The 24,484-nt window shown below is 41.7% G+C and overlaps 1 protein-coding gene across 3 annotated transcripts in view; it reads left to right on the forward strand.

Moving 5' to 3' along the window:
- The first annotated feature begins 316 nt into the window (after positions 1-316).
- The window catches only part of LOC111854624 (nuclear receptor-binding protein 2-like), a 62,723-nt gene continuing 38,555 nt past the window's right edge, over positions 317-24,484 (forward strand). Inside the window, exons 1-2 of one of the 3 annotated variants that reach the window (XM_023832770.2) lie at positions 886-1,017; positions 6,033-6,148. Coding sequence is in view for 1 of the 3 variants with exons in the window: in XM_023832769.2 (XP_023688537.1) it covers positions 898-1,017 (120 nt within the window). In the remaining 2 variants the exon portion in view is untranslated. Of the gene's footprint in view, positions 1,018-6,032; positions 6,149-24,484 lie in introns of all 3 variants that reach the window. The other 2 variants (XM_072711745.1, XM_023832769.2) reach the window with 2 other exon arrangements.

Here is a 24,484-nt window from a genome sequence, read left to right on the forward strand (position 1 = left end):
AGTCCCTGCAGGACCACTAACATTAATCAGCCCTAACCCTGTGCCTGGACCTCAACCATGTGACTTACACTGTTACTATAGCGTCACCTGATCCAGCTGTAGGAAAGCATAACATGATTCTGAGATATTCCCCATTTAAGGTAAATGGAAAAAGACAAAATTGCCACCTTAACAGCGTTATAGATTTCAGTTAATTCATTAAGACTAGACAGAGGAAGGCGTTTAATAACCCTCACTCTGACGCCTATATCTGCAAGAGTACTGAATCATTTTGCTGTGCACAAGATTTTTGATCACGCCTCGAATTTTTTTTGCGCACTCGCTTTACAAACATTACGGTAGCCTGGAGAGCGAAATAAATTCTCCGGAGGCTGAACAACACACATCTTTGTAAGATGCGTGACACGCTGAGCGATGGGATTTATGCACATACATGTAGAAAGTAAGAACTGCGGCAAGGAAATAAAGTCGTGCGATCGGATGCGCCGTTTTACATTATAATTGATCGCCGGCGACAGTATTTTTAATGCGCCGGTTTTCTGTTTAAGGAAATCCTGTTTTGATTGTTTTTTAAGTGGGTCCGCACAATACGTTTGGAGGATCCAGTTATTAAATATAAAACCCGATGGTGTGGGATTTTTCGCCGGTTTTTATGCCTTGAAAGCTTTTTCCATGCGTTGATGGTGGCGCTTGCATTGTGCGGTGTCGGAGGCTGCGTGTGCGGTCGGCGACCAGCTGGACTCCGTCTGATGCGGTCGGCGTCTTATTTCTAAAGCCGGAGACCGCCGGCCCCTTTTATTTTAAATAAACGCAACGTCTTTGAGCGACAAGAGCCTTGTTACGTTTTAAAACAGGACAAGGAGGAATAAAACCTATCAAAAGCCAAAGAAGGAAAAAATGACTATGTCCGTCCCGGAGAGAAACTCGGGGTCTGGGGGAAAAGAGGAGGAGAGCGAAGATGAGAGCGAAATCCTGGAGGAGAGCCCCTGTGGTCGATGGCAGAAGCGAAAGGAGCAGGTCGGTGCACGTTTGGCAGAAGAACGCCTTGGGATCTTTATTTGAGATATTTCATGCGCGGATTATTGGGCAGGCTGGGGGGAGGGATGCTGTCGCGTCTGTTCAGGGGTATATGATTGCGCAAATGCTTTTCTGCAAATTAAAATGCACTGATCCACTGTCATAATTGCCCTGTTCGGGTTTCCTGCATGCTTGCTCATGCCTCTTCATCGCAGTTTATTCCGGGCTATGTTCCTTATGCGCGTATTTAGTGGATGGTGAAGGGGCGTGGCAATTTAAACATACGGCCGCTGTGAACCCAGCTTCCCCACAGCTGCCGGTATGCTTCGTCCTTGTAGGTGGAAAAGTTGGACGATTTTATAAATCAGTAAATAAAATGAATGAAGTCCTTGACAGCGCCGCGGGGTTATTAATTGTTTGACAACATAGCCGACCAGTCACTTCTGCGTACAGCACAGATCATCAGCGTTTTGTCAGCCGGTGTGCGCGGTCTATGAAGTCCACTCCGCGCTGTGTGTCTTGGGTTTCCATCTTTTATCCGTCTTTCCATGAACCTTTTTTTTTTTTTTGCACCGGCGTAATCATGAGACCAATGGCTGGAAAATGACAGCGGTGACATCCACGCCTGGAACCATAACCATTTGTGGTGTTATGGTTAGATCTGCCTGTATTGTGATATTAAAGTATGGTTTTATTGCCGGGTATATCGGTTCATATAGGGTTGCTATGTTGCAATTGGTCAGCTGGTAACTTAACCCATGTGGTGAACAATGCTGTACCTTGAACTGCAAGGTGACTTTTTTCACAGCGAATTACTTGCATGTTATATTTCAATCACATAGACGTCTGAAAAATGCTGATTTCTTTACTGTTCCTCACTCAATCTTCCGTCAACTAAAACCTTATTTTAGAATTCTGGTTAGTATATCAGTTGATGAATATTATCGGTTGCTGCATACTTATCCTGATGTCCGGACAGCCCTTCCCACCATTAGATAACCTTCAGTTTGAATGTTCAGCCTTATCTCTGTGTGGCACACATGTAACCTCCCATTAACGTATGTCCTAACTTTCTCCAAGGCACTGAATGTTCTCCTTATTTACAAGGGAAGTTCTGTTTTGCCGTTTTTATCACCAGGTTGGTTATTCCCTCCTCCCCAATAATTGGACATGGGCCTCCCTTAACGTCCACTGGTGCCAGGACTGTTTTCTTGATGTGGACACTGGCCACGCTGTTGTGCCGCTGTGGTTTGGCTCATGACCCAAAGTAGATCAGGTGTACATATGGAGCCTGTCAGCGGTCAGATCTCCAACACAGGGCATGTTTCACATCTGTAAAAGCTGAGTAGACCTTCTGTGTTTTAATGTCAGATTTAGGCCTAGAGTTTCCCTGGAGGGGTGTGTCGAAGTGGTGCTATAATTTCCAGTCCGTCGGTTGAGGAAGAAATGTGGGAGACCTCTACTTTTTGGGTTACGTTAGGCTTTTCGATGGCATTGCAATGCTAGAAACTTCAAAATAAACTTTGTCTTGTCATTGAGTTTGAATATAGGCCTATATTTTTTTTTCATCACTGCTGTGCTCCTATTCATGATTTTTGGCTCAGTCATGTGACTACAGTCATAATTTATAGCTTATTTGGATAGGGAGGGCTGTTTGTGTACTTCATGTTGTCTTCCATTACTCCTGTTTTTATAGATCTGTTGGAATGGTCAAATTTTTTGCCCTTGATGACTGACTTATTACTGGAATGTTAAGTCCAGCCAAAACCCCAAATTTCCAGGAATAACCACTATGAAACCTTCATCCTTAGGCATCAATTATAAATTACACCTTCCCTATTCTCGCTAAACCTCCTATTACCTAATAATTCTAATGTACTGCTTGGCTTAAACCCGGGTTTTAGGTAGGTGCTGTTCACTGGTTGATTAGTCATGACATACCTGGTGTGTACAAGTTTTTGAGGAAACACATTTGCAAATATTTAAGTCAAGTCAAGCCAAGTGGGGCTTTATTGTCTCACTAGCCATATGCAGTAATACATTCAGTGCATATATACATAAAGTGCAGCTGTAAACAGGAAAAGTACAAATAAATAAATAAATGATCAAGGTAAGACTAACGCACAATATACATGTAAACAACATTGGAATGTTTAGAATTTAGGCAAAAAGGTGAGAGCAGCAGATTCGGACATAAATACTATGAATGAGTGAATAAACAAATAGACAGACAGACAAACAAATAAATGTCAGCACGATAATAAATATTGGGTATAAACAATAGCAGTTATTTTGGGGCACTCCAATAAAGTGACAGTGCTGGTGGACGGCTGGGCTTTTTTCTTGGTGTCCTTTGCTTTGGGGACTGAAGTGATGAATAGCTGCATTTATTGGACTGTCATGCTTTGGGAAGGGAATCTAATAATATTAGCCTACGCACGGTTGTTTCTGGACCATGGGAATTCAGAGCCGTTATCCCGGTTGCTTCTGTAGTCCTCAGGAATTTTTCCGTTCAGTAAATAGCTTTTATCTTCCTGTGACAGTGTAGATCCATTGGGCAGTGGCGGGGGGGGGGGGGGGGGGGTACTTCTTTTTCTTTCGTGATGTATTAACGAGCTGACTACACTCACTGCGAGACAGACAAGGAGCCAATGAGGCTGGGATTATTGAGATCAGAAAATTGCTGATGATTTGTAGAGGGAATTCTTGTTTTCATACACTTCTAATAAAAATTCCTTTATGAAGTAAGCAGCTGTGATTTGTTTTGGAAAATCCAGGGCTCTGTTCAAGGGGCGATGGACTAAAATATCTCTTGGATGCATGTGAAATTGTTTTGTGATGAAAAACACGGACTTGGTACATGTTCTGGCAGGAATCCTCCTTTAGGGGAATGTACCTACAGGGGGAGATGGGTTTGTGGGCTGATCTGGCATTGGCTGCTTCATTGTTTTTCTTTCATGAAGAGGCTGTGTATTTGTTTGGTTTCCACTGAAGTGTAGTCACCAGTTTCCTGGAGTAATTGTGAAGTTTAGGGGTCCTTGTGCACGAGAAAGTCAAGGGTCTTTTCTCATATATTCATTTACATTTGTCTGCTGCTTTTATCCACAGCAACTTATAGTAGAGGGGTTACAATTTATGTGTGATCCCTGGGATTTGAACCCGTGACCTTTACATTGTTGAGCTTAGTTGAGCAAAGGAGATATTAAGCAAAGTCTGCCAATATGCTGAGTTTTGCTGTTCTACCGTTCCAAGATGTTCTTGCATAGCTTGGCTCAAAATGACAAATGTCCATGCAACTAACGTTGTCTGTTAACAGAAGTGGTATGATAGATGTATAACCTCTGTAGCTCTGATAATGTGAAATAATTGTCTAGGGGTGCTGTATAAATGACCAGACCCTGTGCTCAGATCCCAATCTTCGATCTCAGCTGTATGTATCATTTCTGTCCTATGAAAAGTGTGGATGTCCACTGTGACGATTGTATCTTTTTACTATAGATGGAATACTGTCAATAATGTAATTTCCCTGAAACAGCTTCATTGATGCTCGCATGTTATGTCAGATGGATTTAAAAACTAGACTATATCGGTTAATGTGCGGGTGTTGATTAAAATAGTAAGACAAAGCTCTGATTTATGTCCAAATACTTGTACTAGCTGTTTATAAACTACCAAGTTCGTGCAATATAGTGAACAGGGAGACGAGGCTCAAACTAACCACGTGCGAATGGAACGCACGATAAAAGTTCGTGTTCGCTGACAATAATCCACGTAAGTCCATTTCATTTAATTTCATTTCATGTTAAGAAAGTGACAATACCAGTAGGCAGGTACCAGTAGAATTGAAATGGCACATGTCTACAATGATACTACACTGTGGTTTCAGGACCTCAACACACCATCACAGATGTGTCTCTCAGAGTTTCCTAGCATGAGAACAAAGCTCCACATTGGATCAAATGAAGTCAGAACTCCCTATCAACACAAGTGCATGTTAATGTATTTAACTGAATCTTTTATTGACCTATTCACACACAGCAGTTTAGATACAGCTGTGGAGAAAAGGAAGAGACCATAGGACAATTTTTTGTTTCACTCATTTCTCAGTTTATGGGTGTGCAGCCTGGTTCTTCCCTGTTTCTCATTAATGAAGACCTTCTTCCTTGCTATATGGGACTTCAGTCCTGCTACTAGGAGCTTGATACAAACTATCCTAGCAGTGCACTTCACACCCAGAGGCAGACATTTCAGGTCCAGAAAATAAAGATCCAAACCAGGATTTTGTTTCAACCAGCCAATTGAGCATAAATAGTCACAGTCACAGAGTACTCAACTGGTTAGTTGAAACAAAATCCTGGTTTGGAATTTCACTTTTTGGACCTGAAATGTCCGCCTCTGTTCTCACCTGCACTTAATGTTTCCCATTCCTTTTGAAGGTCACTTGATGTCTTCCTACAAATCATGAAAACCTGTCAGATACTGTAAGTTAACAGTTAACCCTGGCATGGGAAAATCGCTTCCGCCTTTTACCTGGCTGCTTTCTGGTCATTCCCAGTATCTCCAGTATCACCTTATTCTTGTGTATTTTGAAAAATTTTGAACCTGGAAGCAACCTGCTGCTCAGTGTTGCCTTCTGCCAGCAAAACCACGATTACACTAGGGTTTACAAATGCAGAGTTGTTTAAAAATATAGAGTGGTCTCTTCATTTTTTCCACAGCTGTGTATATAAGGCTAAGTGGGTACAGCCCCATCCAAATCCTGGCCTCTTACCTCAGTTAGGATTGTGGGGAGTAGTTATCTGAATAGTGATCTGAGTGTTGGTCATTAGTCATAGGAGCGACCTATTTCTGTGAGGGTCCAGATCGATGGTGAAGCAGAGCCTCTCCAGTCGAGTAGAGCGTAAGGGGAGGATGCACCTCTGGCTCAGGCACTGATGCCTCTCAGGACGCCCACACGCAGTCATGCGTTAAGGGCGATTTAGTGTCCCCGGTTAACCTGAACTGTGTGTCTGCAGGAGGAAAGTACCTGTATTAAGCTGTCACAAACGTGAGGACCGCGCCAGGACTGAGCCTGCTGCTCTGGATTTGAGAGGACAAGTGCTACCCACAGGACCACCATCTTGCTATTTTGGTATTTAACTTGTGTGTTTACAACTATTATACTGTTTTGCTTTGACGTACATTTTCAAATATTGTTTAACCTAGCCACATCCTACTTTGGGGCATTGTAGTATCAGCAGATAGTGCCATATTTGTTTAAGACAAGTCGTATCTAACTTCAAGGTTGGCAGTGCAGGTTTTCCTTATTTGCGCACCTGTCTACGCCTCGTCTCCTATTGGCTAAGTTCTGCTGTTTTATAAGAAAACATTGACTGACAGCTTAAAAACACCTAGTGAGGTCATGTACCATCCTCATATGTCAGGAATCAGCTCTGTCACCCTGCTCTGTGTCAGTGTCTGAGGAATATTTGATGTGACACTGGATATGGTTGATTATCGCATCCTTTGTAACTTGTGGTGTGTTGGTATCTGCCTCTAGCCAATGTTGGAGTTTGGCTAAGTTTACCCTTGGGAACAGTGATCAATTACAGATAAATTAATGGTAGGTTAATTCCGTGCTCTTCTTTTATTCACTGCTGATGGCCCTAATTGCTTTGCCCTTGATTCAGCTTCTGTCTCCCGAACATTTACCAAAAACAGAACAGGAATTTTGTAGATTAGAGCATCCTGTTGTCCTTCGTACCTGCAGCCATTGCGTGGAATTGAAGAGTAAAATTTCAAAAAATCAGCTTTCATCTTTTTTCTGAGATGAGACCAACAATGACCTAAACTCTGGTTTCGCCATCATGTGTTGCAGTGCTGGGAACCAAAGCTCACTTAGTCCTCAAGTAATCCAGCAAAGAACTTTTGTTACATTTCCAAAACTGTCCTTGTCCTCAGAAATTTTCTTAAACATATCCTGTGGACTGAGTGAATTTTTGAAATATCCCTTTTAATTCTAACTGTGAGCCATTCGTGAGTTAATGGCTGTAGGTCATGATTGCCTTGCTACGAGGTTCAATAATGGAAGCCCCTCAGATCCCACTAAGAGCTTTGTGTGATGGTCATGCTCACTTTGGCTGCAGGATCTGCCCTTGAGAAGGTAAAAAATACTACAGAATGACTGCCTTCATCTAAGAGATTCTTCCATCTGATCGCCACCTTCATACACAAAATCAGTAGATTCTCTATCCTCTGCTAAAAAGTTCTAGTTTGCTCTTTCTTCGCCATATTTCTGGGTGATTTGTGGCTCTCTGGGTTAGGACTCTGTGTGCCTGATCAGAAGGTCGGCAAATCTGTGGTTGACAGAGCGATGTCACCATTGGGTCCCTGAGCAAGGCCCTTAATCCTAATTGCTTCTTGGACTGGCTGACCACGCTCTCTCAAAAGTGTGTCACTTTCGGTAAAAGTGTCTGCTACATAAATAAATGTAGGTTTTCCAGACCCAACAAAACCTTGTCTCACAGTCTGTCTGCAAAGAAAATTGATCGATGTCTGCCTGCAAGCTGTAATACTTCTACAAATCAAGTTATAGCTTGAAACATGAAACAAATATTAGAACAGAGATTTGGTTTTGGGCGACAGCAATGTATTTTTTTTTTATAAAAGACCACAAATATTTACTTCTCTAGATTCCTGGCTGCAGATTCCTTGTCTGTGCTAATGTTATCATTCAGGGTTAGCAGAAGGCAGCCTAAAAATTCTCCATTTAAACTTTATTGGTCTCGTAAAGAAAGCAGAGTCCATGATCCTGAACTTGGTGTTTCATAGGGATCCCAGAATGCAAGACAACAATTTCGTCTGATTTTTTAAAGTATTGGGAACCCCTGATGTAAAATCATTAACATTGATCACGTTTCAGTGTCCAGCTGGTCTCTGTTCCAGGCAGGTGTTTTGCTGTCAACTTTGGCACAAGGGTACATCGTTTATCACGTAGAACAGGAGACCTTGAAAATTGGCATTTTCTCCCCTACCGTACCATTGTCCACCGTTAGCTGCAGAGGCTGCACTATTATTGTGGTTCTGATCATAAGCCAGATAATAAAAAAAAAATCTTCCTTTGTGTGGGGTGAGCGAGAAGCAGACTCCCTTATCTATTGTCTTATGAAGTCTGTTCAGACCAGGGTGTTCTATTTTTCAGTCTTCAAGGACGTCAACACATTATTTTGCAGCTGGTCAAATTTAAACGGATCTTGAAGGAATGACCCCCCCCGACACACACACACACACACACACACGCACACACACACACAGCAGCAGTACAGAAAAATGGAGAAGCAAGACAGTTACGGCTGTTTTCTCTGCATGTTAGCAGATAGTTTTATCTGACAGCAAATTGAAATGCTGTATACGCTGCGTAAACAAAGAACTAAGAGAATAATATATATTGTGATATATGTGGTGGGTGGTACGGCGGTTCAGCGGCTGGTACTGGTGCCTCACACCTCCAGGGTTGGTGTTTCAGATCTGGCCCTGTGTGTGGGGACTGTGTGTTGTTCTTACAGCTTTGGGGGGTGCTCTAGCCCCTCCTACAGTGACCATAGCACCCCCACAACATCCCTCCAAAAAGAGTTTCTTTTTTTTCTGTCACTAAAATCTGAATATTACCTAAGCTGAGAATGGCAATGTTCGGGAGAACATTTTAAACTGAATTTGAGAAAACACTTCTTTACACAGCGTGTAGTTTGAGTATGGAATAGTCTTCTTGTTAGTGTATCGCAAGCTAAAACCCTGGTTTCCTTTAAATCAGTGCTAGATAAGATTTTAACAACTCTGAGTTAAGTTCTCACTAAACGAGCTTGATGGGCCGAATGGCCTTCCCTTGTTTGTAAATTTCTTATGTTCTTAAATATCATTATTATATTTTATATGGTGTTCTTGTGATACTGGTATTATTTTCTCAATATCATGAGAAAGCGAATGTCGTTTTCTCCTGATAACGGAATGATTCTCATGAGCTCTCAAGGCTATGCGTTTTAAAATGACTGTAGCGTCTATATTTTTCATGCTGCTTCTATTAATTTATTTACACTGTGTAGGTTTGAGGTAATGCCGTTTTCTACTGCTTTTTCCATCTGAGTCTTTTTTCACTCTTGCACAAAAGCCCACACATTGCCTACTATCAAATTCTGCTTCGCAATAAAGTTTATTTTTAAATTAGACATAGACCTATACTTAACAAATATATAGTTTTAGCTATCTTGCTGAGAAAAAACAAAATGAATTGATATATATATTGGGCTTGGGGGTTGAGGTTTGCTGTTATGAATGAGGTATCCTCCTTTGACCAAAATATACACGGGGGCTATGTGAGCTAGAAGTTAGAATTTATTTAGTATTTTATTATCCTACATAGCTAATTGTGCCTTATGCTTATATAAATCTTAAGTGAGTCAAATTACAGGTTTGAACACAGGTTTGATAATATACTCTCAGAATCAAGTTAGTCTGAAGGAAACTGTTCACGAATTTGCAAGCAGTTACACCCCCAACCTGGCAAAATGAAATGAAGGGACGTTCCTCCCAGCCAACAAAATCTACTGCGGGGGCTAAAAGCACCTGCTCCTAACAGTTTAGCTCCCCAACAGCAGCAGCAGCATTAAATCACCGGCACTGCCACTCTCCCCTCGTGTTGTGTGGGTTTCCGCCTGCAGTCCAAAAACACGCAGTTGGAATAATTGGCATTTCTGAATTGTTTGTAGTGTGTGAGTGCAGTGGACTGGCATCCCATCCAGCTAGTACCCCAGCCTTGTACACGGGAAAAATTAAACTCCCCCAACCCCTACCGTCACCCTATGCGGGTTCCATAATGGTTAGGGAAGCACGCTTGTGATCGAAAGGTTGCTGGTTCGAATCCCTGACCAGCAAGGCACCTCTGAGGTACCTGGAGCAAGGTACCGCCCCCATGAACTGCTCCCCGGGGGCTGAATTAGCTGCCCCCTGCTATGTCACAATGTCACATATGGGTTAAATGTAGAGGACACGTTTTGTTGTTGTGCATTCTGTGCTGTAGTGTGTCAACAATGACAATTAATCACTTACATAAGTTGCTAGAAGTAGGCCAGGGCATGTAATTTTCCATACCGTCCAAACAGCGGTATATGGTATTTTCAGCATTAACATTGCCTGAATGCCCCTCCCCCCTCAGATTTTATTGCCAAGATATCAAATTTCCGCGCTATGCCCACAGCATACCCAAAATACCGCGATATATCGTATTACCTCACTACTGCGCACCTGTCAAGCCTAGACAGGAAACACAAGGATGTTGTATGTGGAAATTATTAAAGTATTAAATGACAGTATTTTCATGATCTCATTGCAGACAACCACTATTCTACTGCAGGTTGTGAGCTGTCGATCTGCGTTTAGCTTCCTGTTTTGTAAGACTGGCATTGGCTGAGTTTAGGGGTAGTAAAATGTTTAATGCATTTTGAATGAATTGTTTGTGTATGGTAACATTTATACTGCAGCGCTGGTGGGAACCAGCAGGTAGCCAGACATATTGGACCAGTGCCAGACCGTTGTGTTGTCATTGTCTTGGAAAGTAATGTCACATATAGCGTTTAATTTTAAGTGTTGTAAATAGTGATATGCGTGGGCCCACTATGCGTGGGTGACTGTGCACTAAGCAGTGTGTTGTAAGTTGTTAGAGTGAATGTTCGGGTGCAATAAACACCACCTTGTGGCTGATTTATATTGCCTCCGGCCTTGTTGCACAATACGACACCGTGGTCAATCTGTACGCCACAATATAATGTGAAACTCTGTTTGCTATAAAACCATCGACTAAAGGCTGTTATTGAAGTGCCGTGTACTGAAATATGGAAAATGTTTAATTACTACACAAAAAGAATGACACTCATTAGGTGTGTATTTCTTTGATGCGTACCATGAAGAGCAATACATATAATGATCTAATTATGGTGCATTTACAGTTTATTTCCCAGCATTTGTCACCCTTTGAGGGCTATGCAGAGTGACAGTTAATGCATGTAATTTCACAATTGCACACCTCATCATCAGAGCTGACCAGTGCCTTTCTGCTGTTTAAAATGGTTCTTTATTCAAAAAGACATTTAGATGGACATTTTGCAGCTTGGTTCTGTATTACTGAGACAGTTTGAAGAGTGAATAATTCCAAGGAGTAGCCCACTGTGACATTATGAGCATCAAGTAATTAGTTTCATTCAATTCCAAGCCAAGTTTTGATAGCTTCAGTCTCCCAGCACCGCAGTCATCTCCTCACTGTCACATACTGAATTGCCTAGGTTGTTACTTTGAAATTAGTTTTTTGCTGTTGTCTGCCTGCTCTGAATTGTTGAGGGAGTTCCTATAGCTTTCTGTTGTGATCATGGAATGTTTAGAATACAGATTTATGTTTAAAAAGAGGTCATCTGTGTCATATATATAATACTGTTGATGTGCTCAATTACTATATTGTATGTGAGATGCTTTTAATTATTGTTTAAATTAACCTTAAATGTAAGTGACACATTAATGTCTTTTGTTGTAGGGTGACTATTGTTACATAATGATAGTCAGTAATGTGGTGGTTACGAAATACTCTGGTACTTTTAATTTAAAATGTATACAGTGTATAATGTTTACACAAAATGAACATTACTTTGATAAATATTCTATTCTGGAATCCTGTGTTTGGTGCACCGCCAAGAAAAGCTGTCCCAAGTTCTCTTTCTGAAAATCTCCCCAAAGTAGACATGAAGCTTGTTATGTGTGATAACACGTGCTCGTCACAGCGTGAGCTGGTTATGCATGGTAGGTAACTATGGAAAGAAGATCTGCCCTCCAGACTGTGAAGAAGACACAGGAAGCCCACAGTTAGTATGCTATGACAAGCAGGGGAAAAGAGTATCTTTGGAAATTGCTAGTTTAGGGGTGGTAAAAGTCTCCCTCTGAATTTGGATGTGAAGTTGGTGCAGGTTTTGTCTTTTTGGCAGAAATGTTCATGTTTGCTCACATTGGGAAGTTAAAGGAGCCAAATGATGCCTGACCAGACTGCTCAAGGAAATAGTCTTTTCTCTTTATTCTTTTTAGTTAAAAGTCTGTTTTCTTCTTGGTTTGAAGTCATGGAGACTTAAACAAGGCTTATTTTAATATGTATCCATTTCTTCTGTGCATCATGTGTATCTCTTAATATCAGTACAGCTTACTATATTTGAGATATAATTCCTCTGTGTGTGGTGTCTGACGGCTGAAACCATAGCAACAACAATGATGGGAGGGGTTGAGGAGCAGGTATGATCAGAGGCAGTCACATGCCATGTTGGGATGTCTGCTTGGCAATGGGTTTGCAGGGACAGCTGTTATTGGATGGCGTTGGGGTCTTCTAGGGCCGGTTGCCTAGTACCTCTGGGATGTCTGAGCGTGGTGATGGCAGCCATCGTGGAAGCCAGAGCAGAGGAGGAAGGGGGAGATTTAAGAGCAGAGCATGACTGATCCCTTAGCTAAAACCTGCTACAGATTCAGATGAAGAAGATGCAGGTTCTCTGGAGTCTGGGATGAAGTGATCTGGAAGATGACAAGTGCATCATTATTTAAACTTGAAAAGACGGGGCCAGACTGATTGAATTCTTACATATGAACTCCACATCTTTAGCAGTGAACTGAGATGCTTTTCTGTATGCAGTGTCTTACCCTCTAACAGAAGATTTATCAAACAGAACTTGGCTGTAAAGCCTGTCAGTGATGACAGTGGTGTATAAAATCAGTGTTGGTGTCTTTTGTCTTTTAATTATTTTACTTTGTAGTCTGCAGCCCCTTTTAAGTTTGTATGTGGTTGATTGTCTTGTTGGCAGTCTGTACTTGTGTTTATTAATCTGTGTTACAGTGATATCTGAAGATCTTTAATATCTGAATATTTATGCAAGACGGGAGATCAGCAGGAAATGTGTGGTAGTGAAAGTTTGTAAATCCTTCACCTTCATCTATGTTTCTGTATTTTATCTAAAATGTGGTTCCCCTTAAATGCTGTGGATTACGGTAGAGCTTCAGCTCTCTATTTTTGGATGTAAATCTCAGCATTTTAATAATTATACATGGTTAGTCAGTCTGTACATCAATCTGCCCATGTTTTCCATGCTGCCATTGTGTGATTGCAGCGCCTGACCCAGAAGGCACTGGGAAAGTCGATTCCCATGGCTCACGATGGATACAAGAGCAGATTCCCTCAGCTGTGTGTGTGTGTGTGTGTGTGTGTGTTAAGAAAAGCTCCTGGCGGCAGACAGATATTTACCTCTCCTCAAGAATGTTTTTAAGAAAAGCTTATCCATGTTGTGGTTGGATAAGCAAATAAAATGCATGAGAATCTGCTACACTCAAACATCATTAATAAACATTTATCTTTGATAAACACATTTATTTTTTATCATATGGTAGTATGAGCAAAAAGTAAAATGCTGACTCATTTTGGAAGGACATTGTAAAGCCATATTGTAAAACTTGGTTTATCTAAATGAAAGATGATATTCTGAATTCATTTGTCTGGTTTTTATATTGTGTTTTATTGTAAGCCTGTATTTTTGTTGTGTGGGATGTTATACTCAAAGTCTGACAGTAGGGAGCAAATTTAAATATTCATGAAACAACAGTTAATAATGTCGATGTAGAGAATCTTTGTCAAAATATGTCGGCTTCCCCCTGAGACTCGTACAGCGCTAACTAATGAGCTCAGAGTTGTGTCAGAGTCTGGCGTCTGGTAGGACCTTCATATACATTCACATGGCTCCCAGATCCTGTGTGCTGCTCTCCTTCCCAATCCTCTCTTTGGGCACCACCAGGCCTTCCTCATGTTTTGTTATGTTCAACCACCAGGCTGTCTGATTAAACTAATTAGCTAATCTTCAAGCCTATAATTAATACCTGAATGAGGTTTGCCGGGGGTGAAATATAACAAGCATTTATTTTTTGAATGGCAGCCCCTGTGCTAGCTCTGTGTCTCTTCCTGCATGCCTTAAATATGTCTTAATCCCAGTACACTTTTGGCCTTTATGTAACTATGTTAGTCCTGAGCTTTTTTCTGCTTTAACTCTGTAGTCCCCAGTAACCTCTCTGTCATATTGGGATGGAGACTCCTGATTGTTCCAAGATACATTTTAAATTGGGCCTGGGGTGAAGGAATGAAGGGAAAATGAAGCGAAAGCGCGAGCTGTGAGGCTAAACTTAGGCGTGATGTAAAGCCCTGAGTATCAGCAGGCCTGGGGGCGGGGATGTAGTTATGACAGGAAGTGGAACGCACTGTATCCCACGGAGCCATAAGAGTGCGATCCTCAGTCCAAATAATAATAATAATAATAATACTGATGATGATGATGGTGAGGATGATGATTGATTATAATTATTATTGATTATAATACTAATTATTATTATCATTATTATTATTTTACTAACTATTCGACATTCTTCTTCTTATTATTATTATTTATATATTTATTTATTTATTAATAGCAACTTGACATTGTTAATTACTGTTGTTGTTGTTGTTGTTGCCGATACTATTATTCTTATCCGTTCATCATCATAATAATAATGATAATACTCCCTGGTCCATCGACAGAAGGTCTTTAGCTCGTAGGTTGTTCTCTGGCTATAGGAGTCCTGATGATCAGTAGCCTGCTGGTGTATCATTGCACGTGGACCGGGGGTGTTCACAGTGAGCTCTCCATGCTCCCTCACAGCACGTTCCCTCTGAGCCGCCGTTTTAATCTGTGGCTTGAGTCTGGAATCCCAGGCCCGGGTCTGCCTGCTCTGGGCAGAGAGTCTGACCAGCTGCCCTCTCAGATATGGCTGATAGCGCCGGAAAGGGACACCGCAGCGAAGGTTTACAGGAGGGGGAGGGAAGCACTGCCGCGGCTCAGGGTACGAGTGGAAGCCTGGCCTTTACATAGAGTGCTGAGTAAACCACATGGATGTGGGATTTGCACAGTGGAGCACAGTGAGTCTGCCTGTAATCAGGCTTGTAACAAAATACAAGTGTTCCTTTTGTGTACCAACATGGAGTCATGCCACTGTTTCAGCAATAAAGCCCTGGCGGTGGTTAAATTATTGCTTTGTAGTTGCAGGATCAAAAATGGTCTGATATTACATCAGCAGACCCAGGCCAAGATGACGATATATATTTTTTTTACTGGGATGGTTGCATTTAAATGGGCGGGGGTGATGCGGTGGGTAGCGCTGTTACCTCACACCTCCAGGGTTGGGGGTTCAAGCTACGCCCAGCGTGTGGAGTTTGGATCTTGTCCCAGTGTTGTGCGGGTTTCCTCCTGCAGTCTGACGATATGCTTGTAGGAGAACTGCAGTCTCTGATTTGCCCATAGGGTTTGTGTATGTGTGTGGCATGGACTGGCATCCCTTCTAGGGTGTACCCCTGCCACGTTCCCTGTTCTGCCTGGAATAGGATCCAGGCCCGTCTCGGTCATGGATGTGTCTCTGTAATGGAGCCATTTCTTTATCAATATTTGCATCTACTATCACTACATGTGGTTTCTTAGCAGTTTTAGTCTCTGATTCTGTATCCGTATCTCCAAGGTTTATTAAGGTTCTTTATTTTTTGGTATTATTATGGTATTGTATGTGACCTACACTTTATATTTGCGTTTCATTAAACAACCACGGACGATTTTTTTCGATACGCTTCCTCAAAAAACAAAAAAACACAACTATGGAAACTGAGAAAAGTTTAATGGCATCCCTTTGTTTATCCCATATTCAACACAAATCAGACTTTGCTTTTGATTATTTATTTAGTTTAATATTTTATATAATTAAACATGAAAATGGCACGGACAAAAAAGATGGTAGCCTTAATTTAATATTTTGTGGCACCACCTTTTGCAGCAATGACTGCCAACAAGCCATTTCTGTACTTCGTAATGAGACGTCTGCATTTGCCGACAGGTAGTTTGACCCACTCTTCCTGAGCAGATCTTTCCATAGATGTTCAATGGGATTAAGATCTAGGCTCATGGAGGGCCATTTAAGAATAGTCCAATGTTTTTTTCTCAGCCATTCTTGAGTGCATTTAGCTGTATGTTTTGGGTCATTATCCTGTTGGAGGACCCATGACCTGTGACTGAGGCTGAGCTTTCTGACACTGGGCAGTAAGTTTCGCTCCAGGATGCCTTGGTAGTCTTGAGACTTCATTGTGTCCTGCACAGAGTCATGGTTCCCCGTGCCAGATGCAGCAAAGCAGCCCCAAAACAACTTGCATTTTGGCGAATTCCACTCTGGGTTTTTTATGTTTATCTGTCAATATTGGAGCCTTCCAGGGTCTTCTTCCATGGAGCCCATTATTGTTCAAAATGCGATGGATCTTGCGATCGGAAAGTGACATACCTTGACCTTGGAGCTCAGCTTGAATGGTTTTGGATGGTTTCCTTGGTTCTTTTTGTACCATCCACACTATCCTTCTGATCAACCTGGGGTTGCATTTCCTCTTGAGTCCACGTCCTGGGAGGTTGGCTACAGTCCCATGAACCTTATACTTTTTAATAATATTGGCAGCTGTAGTCACAGGACCATGAAGCTGCTTGGAGATGGTCTTATAGCCATTACCTTTAACATGGTTATCTCTAATCTTCTTTCTGAGCTCCTCAGACAGCTCTCTCCTTTGCTATCTCTGGTCCATGTTCAGTATGATGCACACAATGATACCAAACAACACAGTAGCATGTTCTTTCCCTTTAAATATGTTGAATGGCTGATGAAAAGCTTGAAGGCACCTGTGATACTAATTGTGGTTAAACACTTAGTTTGAAACATGACTATAATGCAAGGAAAATAGTCTCTGTCCATACTATTTTAGCATATCCTTGTAAAATAAACAACAAATAATTTCTTTTCACAATTTTATTGGTTTACTCTATCACATACTAGAGGCATGCAGGTATTCATTAGACAATTGCTATTAGTTGAATCCGTTTTCAGGAGAAATGAAACATTGATTCAATGAACTGTAATGGTACCGACAAATTTGTCCACTTCTGTATGTTATATTTTTTTACTAACCTTTATTCCCAGTAGGTGTTTTCACTTTCCGTTGTGATGAGAGGGACTGAGATGTTCTTGTAAATGAGAACATCAGGTAATGAGAACATGGGCTCTGGGGATTTTGCCAGATTACATGTGTACCTCTAGTTAAAACTCTTTGAGGAGTTTTTGGTCCCTAGTATGCGTTAATAGTTAATCAGTTTTACGTCTTCTGTACATCCATCCATCCAACCTTGCATCCATCCATCTACTGCCTGTCCTGCTCAGGGCCATGGTGACCAGAACCTCAGGCAGCATAGGGCCCCAGGTTATGGTACAGTCTGCATGGGATGCCAGTCCATCACACGTCTGTAGACACCGATTTCCTTCACTGCAGGAATAAACCTGCAGAATTCACATACACATTCCACAAAGATTAGAGGTGGGATTCAAACCCCCAACCCTGGAGGTGTTAGGAAACTATGTTGAGCATAGAATAATAAATTCATTTATTAAATATGTGAAATGCTGCTGACTTCACCCATGATCACATTTCTGTTTCGGTCCTGCCCAGTCTCTTTATCTTTCACAGAGTTTTTGGTGCTGCGTTGTCTGACAATTGACAAGTCTGTCCGTGTTAAAAGTGCGAAACACAGCCCTGATGCTCATTAACACAGAGAGAATCTGTGGCACCTTTACCACGACCTGTACATCTGAGGCATCACCAGTGCTTGCTGGTCAGACAGGACTGGGAAAAGTCGGATCCCAGCGAGCTTCTGGTTTTGGGTCCGGGGTGAAAACAATCAACAAAAGCCTTCCGTCAATCTGAAGCTGATGTAGATGAAGTCTGTCTGAAAGTGCCAGATTGATAATCCCTAATTTCAGCAGGTCTATGAAAACAAATTATTACTGACTCACTTAAGTCTTCATTGTGTTTTGTTAATGTGGTGCCTGTGGGGTGATTTTGTTAAACAGGAGAAAAGAAACAGATCAAACCCCTGGCAGAAATGCTGTCTTCATCCAGTCAATGAATGGTGTGATGTCAGATCATTGTAATCAGGTGAATTCAAATTCCAGAGCAATCTGTAGCAGGATGATCCATATTGTTTATTGTTACATTTCTATTTATTTAGGAGGCACTTTTATCTAAGCGACATACATTCTGAGAAACAGGGTCAGGCAGCCTTGATCAAGGCATCTATAATGACATCACTCTGCCAACCCTGGGATTCAACCGGGAAACCTTCTGATCATAAGCATGGCATCCTAACCCACTGAGCTACCCTCCACACTTGTGTTGTAGTTGGTTCACTGAATTTAATCCTTGTTTTTTTTTTTTAATCTGTTTCTTTTCCCCCCACCACCATGGCCACAGGCTGTTGAGTTGGGTGGTAATGTTTGCCATGCATGTCTGAACGAACCCAAGTCATTTTCCAGCTTGAAATTTGTCGGGTTGGTTTTTTTTCATTGATGTCACTGACAGCTGGATGTATGGCGGAATTATGTTTTGTAGCGGCAGAAAAGTTGTGTGAACAGCAGTGTGTTCTTCATTAGAAATGCCGTGGGTGTAATTAGGTAATATTAGTTGAAATGCATCTTCAAAATGCAGAGGTGTAGCTGAAGTGCAAAACTAGCTGTTCTCTTCAAATATGGAATATTATTTTGTTCATTTATTTAGCTGATGCTTTCATTCAAAGCAACATACTTTTTTTGAGAGAGCAGCATCAGACAGTTCCTGGAATTGGAGGTTAAGGGCTTTGCTTAAGGGCCTCACAGTGACATCATTTTGCTGAACCTGGGATTTGAACTGACCTCCTTCTGACTGCTGGTACCACAGCCCAACCCACTGAACCACACACCACCCTTGTCATGCTGGTATTTCAAATCTTTAATGGCATGTTTGTATAAAAGATGAAGCACAGCAGTATTAGAATCTCGACTTGTGTTTGTGTCTCTCCCGAACAATTGGGAGGAATTTGGATGCAGTCTCCGTGGCCCATGGCTGCTTAATGTAGGACATCTGCTTTCATGGAACTATCCTGGTCCCAGCCAGGCAGTCCATAGAGAAACTGTGGTTTAGGGCTTTACTCATGTGCCCAAAAGGAGGATCACTCCCCTGACCCTGGGGTTTGAACCTGCAACCTTCTGATCATAGGCATAGCACCCTAACCCACAGAGCCAGACACCCTGTTACAGTGTTAAAAAGGCAAGTTTTAGTACCTTTTAATGCTTGACGTAGCTAAACCTTTTAAAGGTTGACGTAGCTAAACCTTTTAGATGCTATTGATTGTACGTATTAAAAATGGGGTGTGAGAATTAGGATGACGAGCAGAACTGGGTGACAGAACTGGGGTTCTGCCATTTCGTGGGTTTAATGAGCTCTGGGAGGAACGGAATAACAGATGGTCACAGAGAAAGATGGGGGGATGAAAATTGCAACCCGATTAGCAAAAGGCATCAGGCTCGGTTTGGAGAGAGATTTATACATTTAGTTCTGTGGGTCAGATGGAATTAATAAACGCGAATGCCCCCCCGACACCTGACTTCCTGTTGAGATGACCACTTGCAGATCACACTAGTGCTTAGTATGAATGGGGCTGAAGTGTGGCCTGGTTGCATGCATCCCTGCTGTAACTGCTCGTGTGTTACACCATGGTATTAGAAGTATTGGTATGACCTTTCTATCTCTCCAGCCACCAACTGACCACCATGAACAGTGTCTTATTTTATTTTTTTTACTATTCGTAGAGATTGCACTGAAATGCTCTGAGAAACACGGGGAAACATTATTTTAGGGGGTTAAGGACCGTGCTCAAGGACCTAACAGAGATGTGGCTCCTCTGGGGTTCAAACCAGCAACCTTCTGACCACAGGCACTGTAATGGAATGTTTCCTTCATTCATATAGCTGTATATTTTCATATGAATTTTACAATGAGACAATATTGTTTATATTGATGTAGTTTATGTTGCTTTAACATTACATGCATAGAGCCACCAGTTCGCCTCTCTCTCCTCCCCATGTCTCTCCCGCACAACTTCATCCTGCCCCATCTCTGAACACAACCCACCCCTCCCCCTCACTCACAAGTCCTGCATGCAGCGATAACATGGAGACTAATGCAGACACGAGACAAGCTAGCGAAGAGGAGCTGGTTGGTAAAATGATTTATGCCGGCAGTTTATTCTTGAGCCATTTTTTTCATGTACATGTACAGCTGTCTGTTAATAAAAGTATCTGTGTGACATTGGGGACATTAGGCTCTGACTTGGAACTTACTTTTTATGGTACCACTTTACAATAAGGCTCCCGTTTGCCACTTGTACATGGTACTAACTCATTAACAAAAAGAAAACTGTTATAACTTGTTTAAAATTGTCTATTAATAATTTGCAATGTGTTACAACCTAATTAATAACCAGATTATAAACCATTCATAAACTCTTTATATGGGTAGTCTTATTGTAAAGTGATGCCCTTTTTGTTATTACTTAATGGGAAAAATGATATATGGTATGTATCGCCATTCAGTTAAAAAAAAAAAATTGAGATACAGTATGATTTTTGGTCCATATTGCCCGGGCCTACATGTGTCTACCCGATTTCCTGTTAAAACCTATATAAGAGCTCAGTGTGGGTTTTTAAAGAGAGGAGCATTATGGGTGCATTGTGTGTTGAAAGCAAGCTTTTATTGAGTTTGGAAGAGTCATGTACATAGAATATTGTATTGTTATTTTTCCCCTCTCTGATTGAGCAAACATCACTGTAGATAAAATGCACAGGTTCAGTATTCGGATCGTGGCTGAAATCTTTTAAAGACTGCTCTCTCAGGCCAGACCCACTGAGTCACACTCCGCCCTGCAAACCGATTAGAGCCCAAGCACTGAGACCGGCCCAATCCTCTGAGGATGTCATGTGGGGGGGGGGGGCATGCATGCTCGCCATGTTACTGGGCTGACTGCACCAAGTTCAACTTCAAATAAAGCCGATTCTGTTGCCACCTCCAGGCTTTAACCTACATTTATTTATTTAGCAGATGCTTTTATCCAAAGTCATGGACAGTTGAGAATACAGGGTCAGACAGACCCTGGAGCAATTAGGGGTTAAGGGCCTTGCTCAAGGACCCAACTGTGAAATCATCCTGCAGGCCATGAGATCTGAACCAGCAATCTTCCGATAACAGGCACAGCATCCTAACCCTCCGAGCCACACACACCACCCCCTTATAGCTACGTCTGCCTGTCCTCAGCTCAAGTGTCCGCAGCCTGTGGAACTCAAAAACAAGCCTGACTCCTGACTCCCTTTCCAGATCCTTCCGTGCTGCCCGCTCTCTGGCCAGCTGCTCCTCTGGGTTGACTGTGACACTGAGCCATCCATGGCCGGCAAATAGATGAATGGACGCATTTGCATAGCGCTGGCAGGCAGCCTCTGCTTGTTTACGTATAACCTTTCTCCAGAAGACTCTTGAGTTATTGAACTGGATTATTAGGGCTGTTTGTTTTGTTATAATGGGACCGCTGTCTCATTGCTCAATGCCGAGGCATGGGGTTTGGGACCCTTCTGCTTGCTCCAGTTCAGTGTTTCCCAGTCCGGGCCTTGGGGACTTACAGCCGGTCCACATTTTTGCTCACTCGAAGCTCCTTGTCAGGCAGTTCATGTTTTTGCTCCCTCCCAGCTCTGGAGCTAGGAGGGAGCAAAAATGTGGACTGTCTGTGAGTCCCCAAGGACTGGATTGGGAAACACTGTTCTAGTGCGGTTGGTTTAATTCCTGGCCCCCTTCCCAGTGATCCCTGTTTATCCTTAAGATGCAGATTCCTTCCTGTCCCTCTTTCTTTTGCCATGCTATTGTCAAGGTCACCCTTTCAGAAACTTGTAGGTGATCATCTATTTGCATGCTAGTAGGGAACATGTGTACTTTGGTGTTACTGCAGTGAAGCTCTTCTTAAGATTGAGTCCTTCAAACATACCATAATGGGCCCCAACCTAGACCAATTATATTATGTTCCAGATTTTTTAGGGCCCCTGTCACTCAGGGGCCCACTTCTTTACTTGAGGGGCACAGATAATGTAGCAGTACTCTCTTGCTTAATGAATTAATTAACCACAAACTAAGTGTTCGTTATGTATTGAGCCCATGTTCATTCATCATTAATCAATCATAGCGTGTATTTCATGTATATCACGTAGTTACTACATTTCTTCATGATTTGCACTTGAGTAGTAACTGGGTTACTAAGTTACTTGTGCCCCCTCAAATAAAGTGTTACCAAGTTTGCAATTGCAATTTTGGTCTTATGGCAAAACATTGAAACAAAGGCAATTATCACATAGTGAAAAGTGAAAATGGTATTGCTTTTTTATTTTGGCTCTCGTCTACCTTGGCTGAACCATGGAATGCCCTCATTATATAATGATCATTCCCCGTAAACCTTGAGTGCAGCATTAGCATCTCGCCTATATTCAGAAAATGCACTTAGCAACATCTGTTGGTGAAAGATTGGGTGTTGTAATGCCACCTCTTTATTGAAGCTTGGTGATGTGGCTGCAGACTTCTCCCAAGAGGCAGAAAGTTATTTCCCTCCTGGATCTGTGCACCCAAGACATTGGTTTGGCCTGCAAGTGTGGGAATGAGCAAAAAGCCACCAGGTATGGTAAGCGCACCTCTGTCGTAAATGCAGACGGGAAGCCATAGAGAGAGATATCTGCAAGTCTGAAGCTTGATTCATAAACAGAAATGCAGAATCTGCAAAATGAGTCTGAAAAATGCTCAATGCAGGCAAAATGTTATGGATGGAGTTTTTGGGTTAATGTTATGATTTAGAAACCTTGTTGCTTTGCTTATAACATCCTGGTGTTCCCACGCTCATGCTAAACTCCCACAGAAAAATACAAATACCTGACGCATCCAGGCCATTAGATAAGCTTGTAATTGTGATTAAGATAAACCTGCCATCCAAACATGATGCCCGTTGTGAAAGTAAGTCGCATGGATGGAGAGGGGGCTGAAGGGGATTTGGGGGGAGGGCCTCTTTGTTTCCTGAGAAGCTCATTCCCTCACCCCTCCCCCCCCACCCCCCACAGCTTTTTCTGAAGTTATTATTGTCTCTCTCTCTCCCGCCGATATGCAAGTTTCGCATCATTTGTGTGGTCCAGACCTGCCCTGTTGGAGGTGAAAAGAATGGCCATAATTGATAAAGAGGAGCCAGTCTTATCATTAGCCGATTATGTTTCGAGTTGGTGAGGAACGGGGGGGGGGGCAATCAGATTTCAGCTGGGGTCAGTGTCTCCTGTGTCCCCTCCCCTAGATACGCCCTGGTACGTGACTTTCTGTGGTAACATGTCCAACATGTCAAGTAATAAAAAGGGATCTGTTAGGTGGGGAAAACATACTATAATGATCACTTCTGGTCACATAATTCTGCAAAATTGCTTCATTTCTTGCTTTACATGATTGCACCATGACAAGGGAGCAGTGCTGCTATTTTATACTTCTCTGCCAAACAGGCAAACATTTTAACAGTGAATGTGCGTACTCCTTGTCTAGATATTATAAAAAAGCTACTCTTTGGTAGAAATGTTTTCATGTAGCTTGCTTTGAGTGAAGAACACCAGTAAAGCTAAAAGATTCACTTTTTTTTGGTTGTTTCCACAGAGTGCATTTATTTGATACCCGGCTTGGAGTGTTAACCCTCTTATATCATGGTCACCAGGGTGTTGTACATGGAGACATTATTTTCACGCTTACGAGCGAAAAATGCATTTATTTATTCGTCAATGAGTAAACATTTTGCTTAGATATGACCCAAGCCATCGTTAATTCAGAAATTCAATTATTGATCTGAAATTGTCCATTTTTTAATAATAGCACATCGATTTACTTCTGTGATTCACCTGACTTGCACTGTGTGTGCAGTAATAGAAAATTAATCAACACCCTTCTGACCAATCAGAATCAAGAACTGAACAATGCCGTGGTGTAATACATAATTAATTATTTCACATTATGCAGGCATAGGAAGACGTGCATATTAAGTGTGTTAAAGTTTAGTTGTTGAAGTTATTGTGAAATAATCACTTTAATTTTACGTTATTTCTCTGAAGTTAAATACAATCAAAAACAAAATGTTGCAATTTGAATTCACAATCAGCTGCCATCCTTAAATTTTTTGGGGAAAAAACTCACAAATCATTTCACATTGGGGCTGCTAACCATCATATTTTAGTTTTAGTTTTTAGGAAGTAAATTTATTTGAAATATTATTGGACAAATGTGTATAAAACTACAACCTCACTTCTAAGTTTTCTTGAATGTAAAATTTTCTTCATATGTTTCACATTAAAATAAAAACTACGTAGTGGGTATTCTGTTAGATACGGTGACCCAGTTTAACCATTTTCATGACTTAATTATTTCCTGAATTTATAAGAGCATTGAAAAATA

Source organism: Paramormyrops kingsleyae, chromosome 1, assembly GCF_048594095.1.
Source record: "Paramormyrops kingsleyae isolate MSU_618 chromosome 1, PKINGS_0.4, whole genome shotgun sequence".
Classification (NCBI taxonomy): Eukaryota; Metazoa; Chordata; class Actinopteri; order Osteoglossiformes; family Mormyridae; genus Paramormyrops; species Paramormyrops kingsleyae.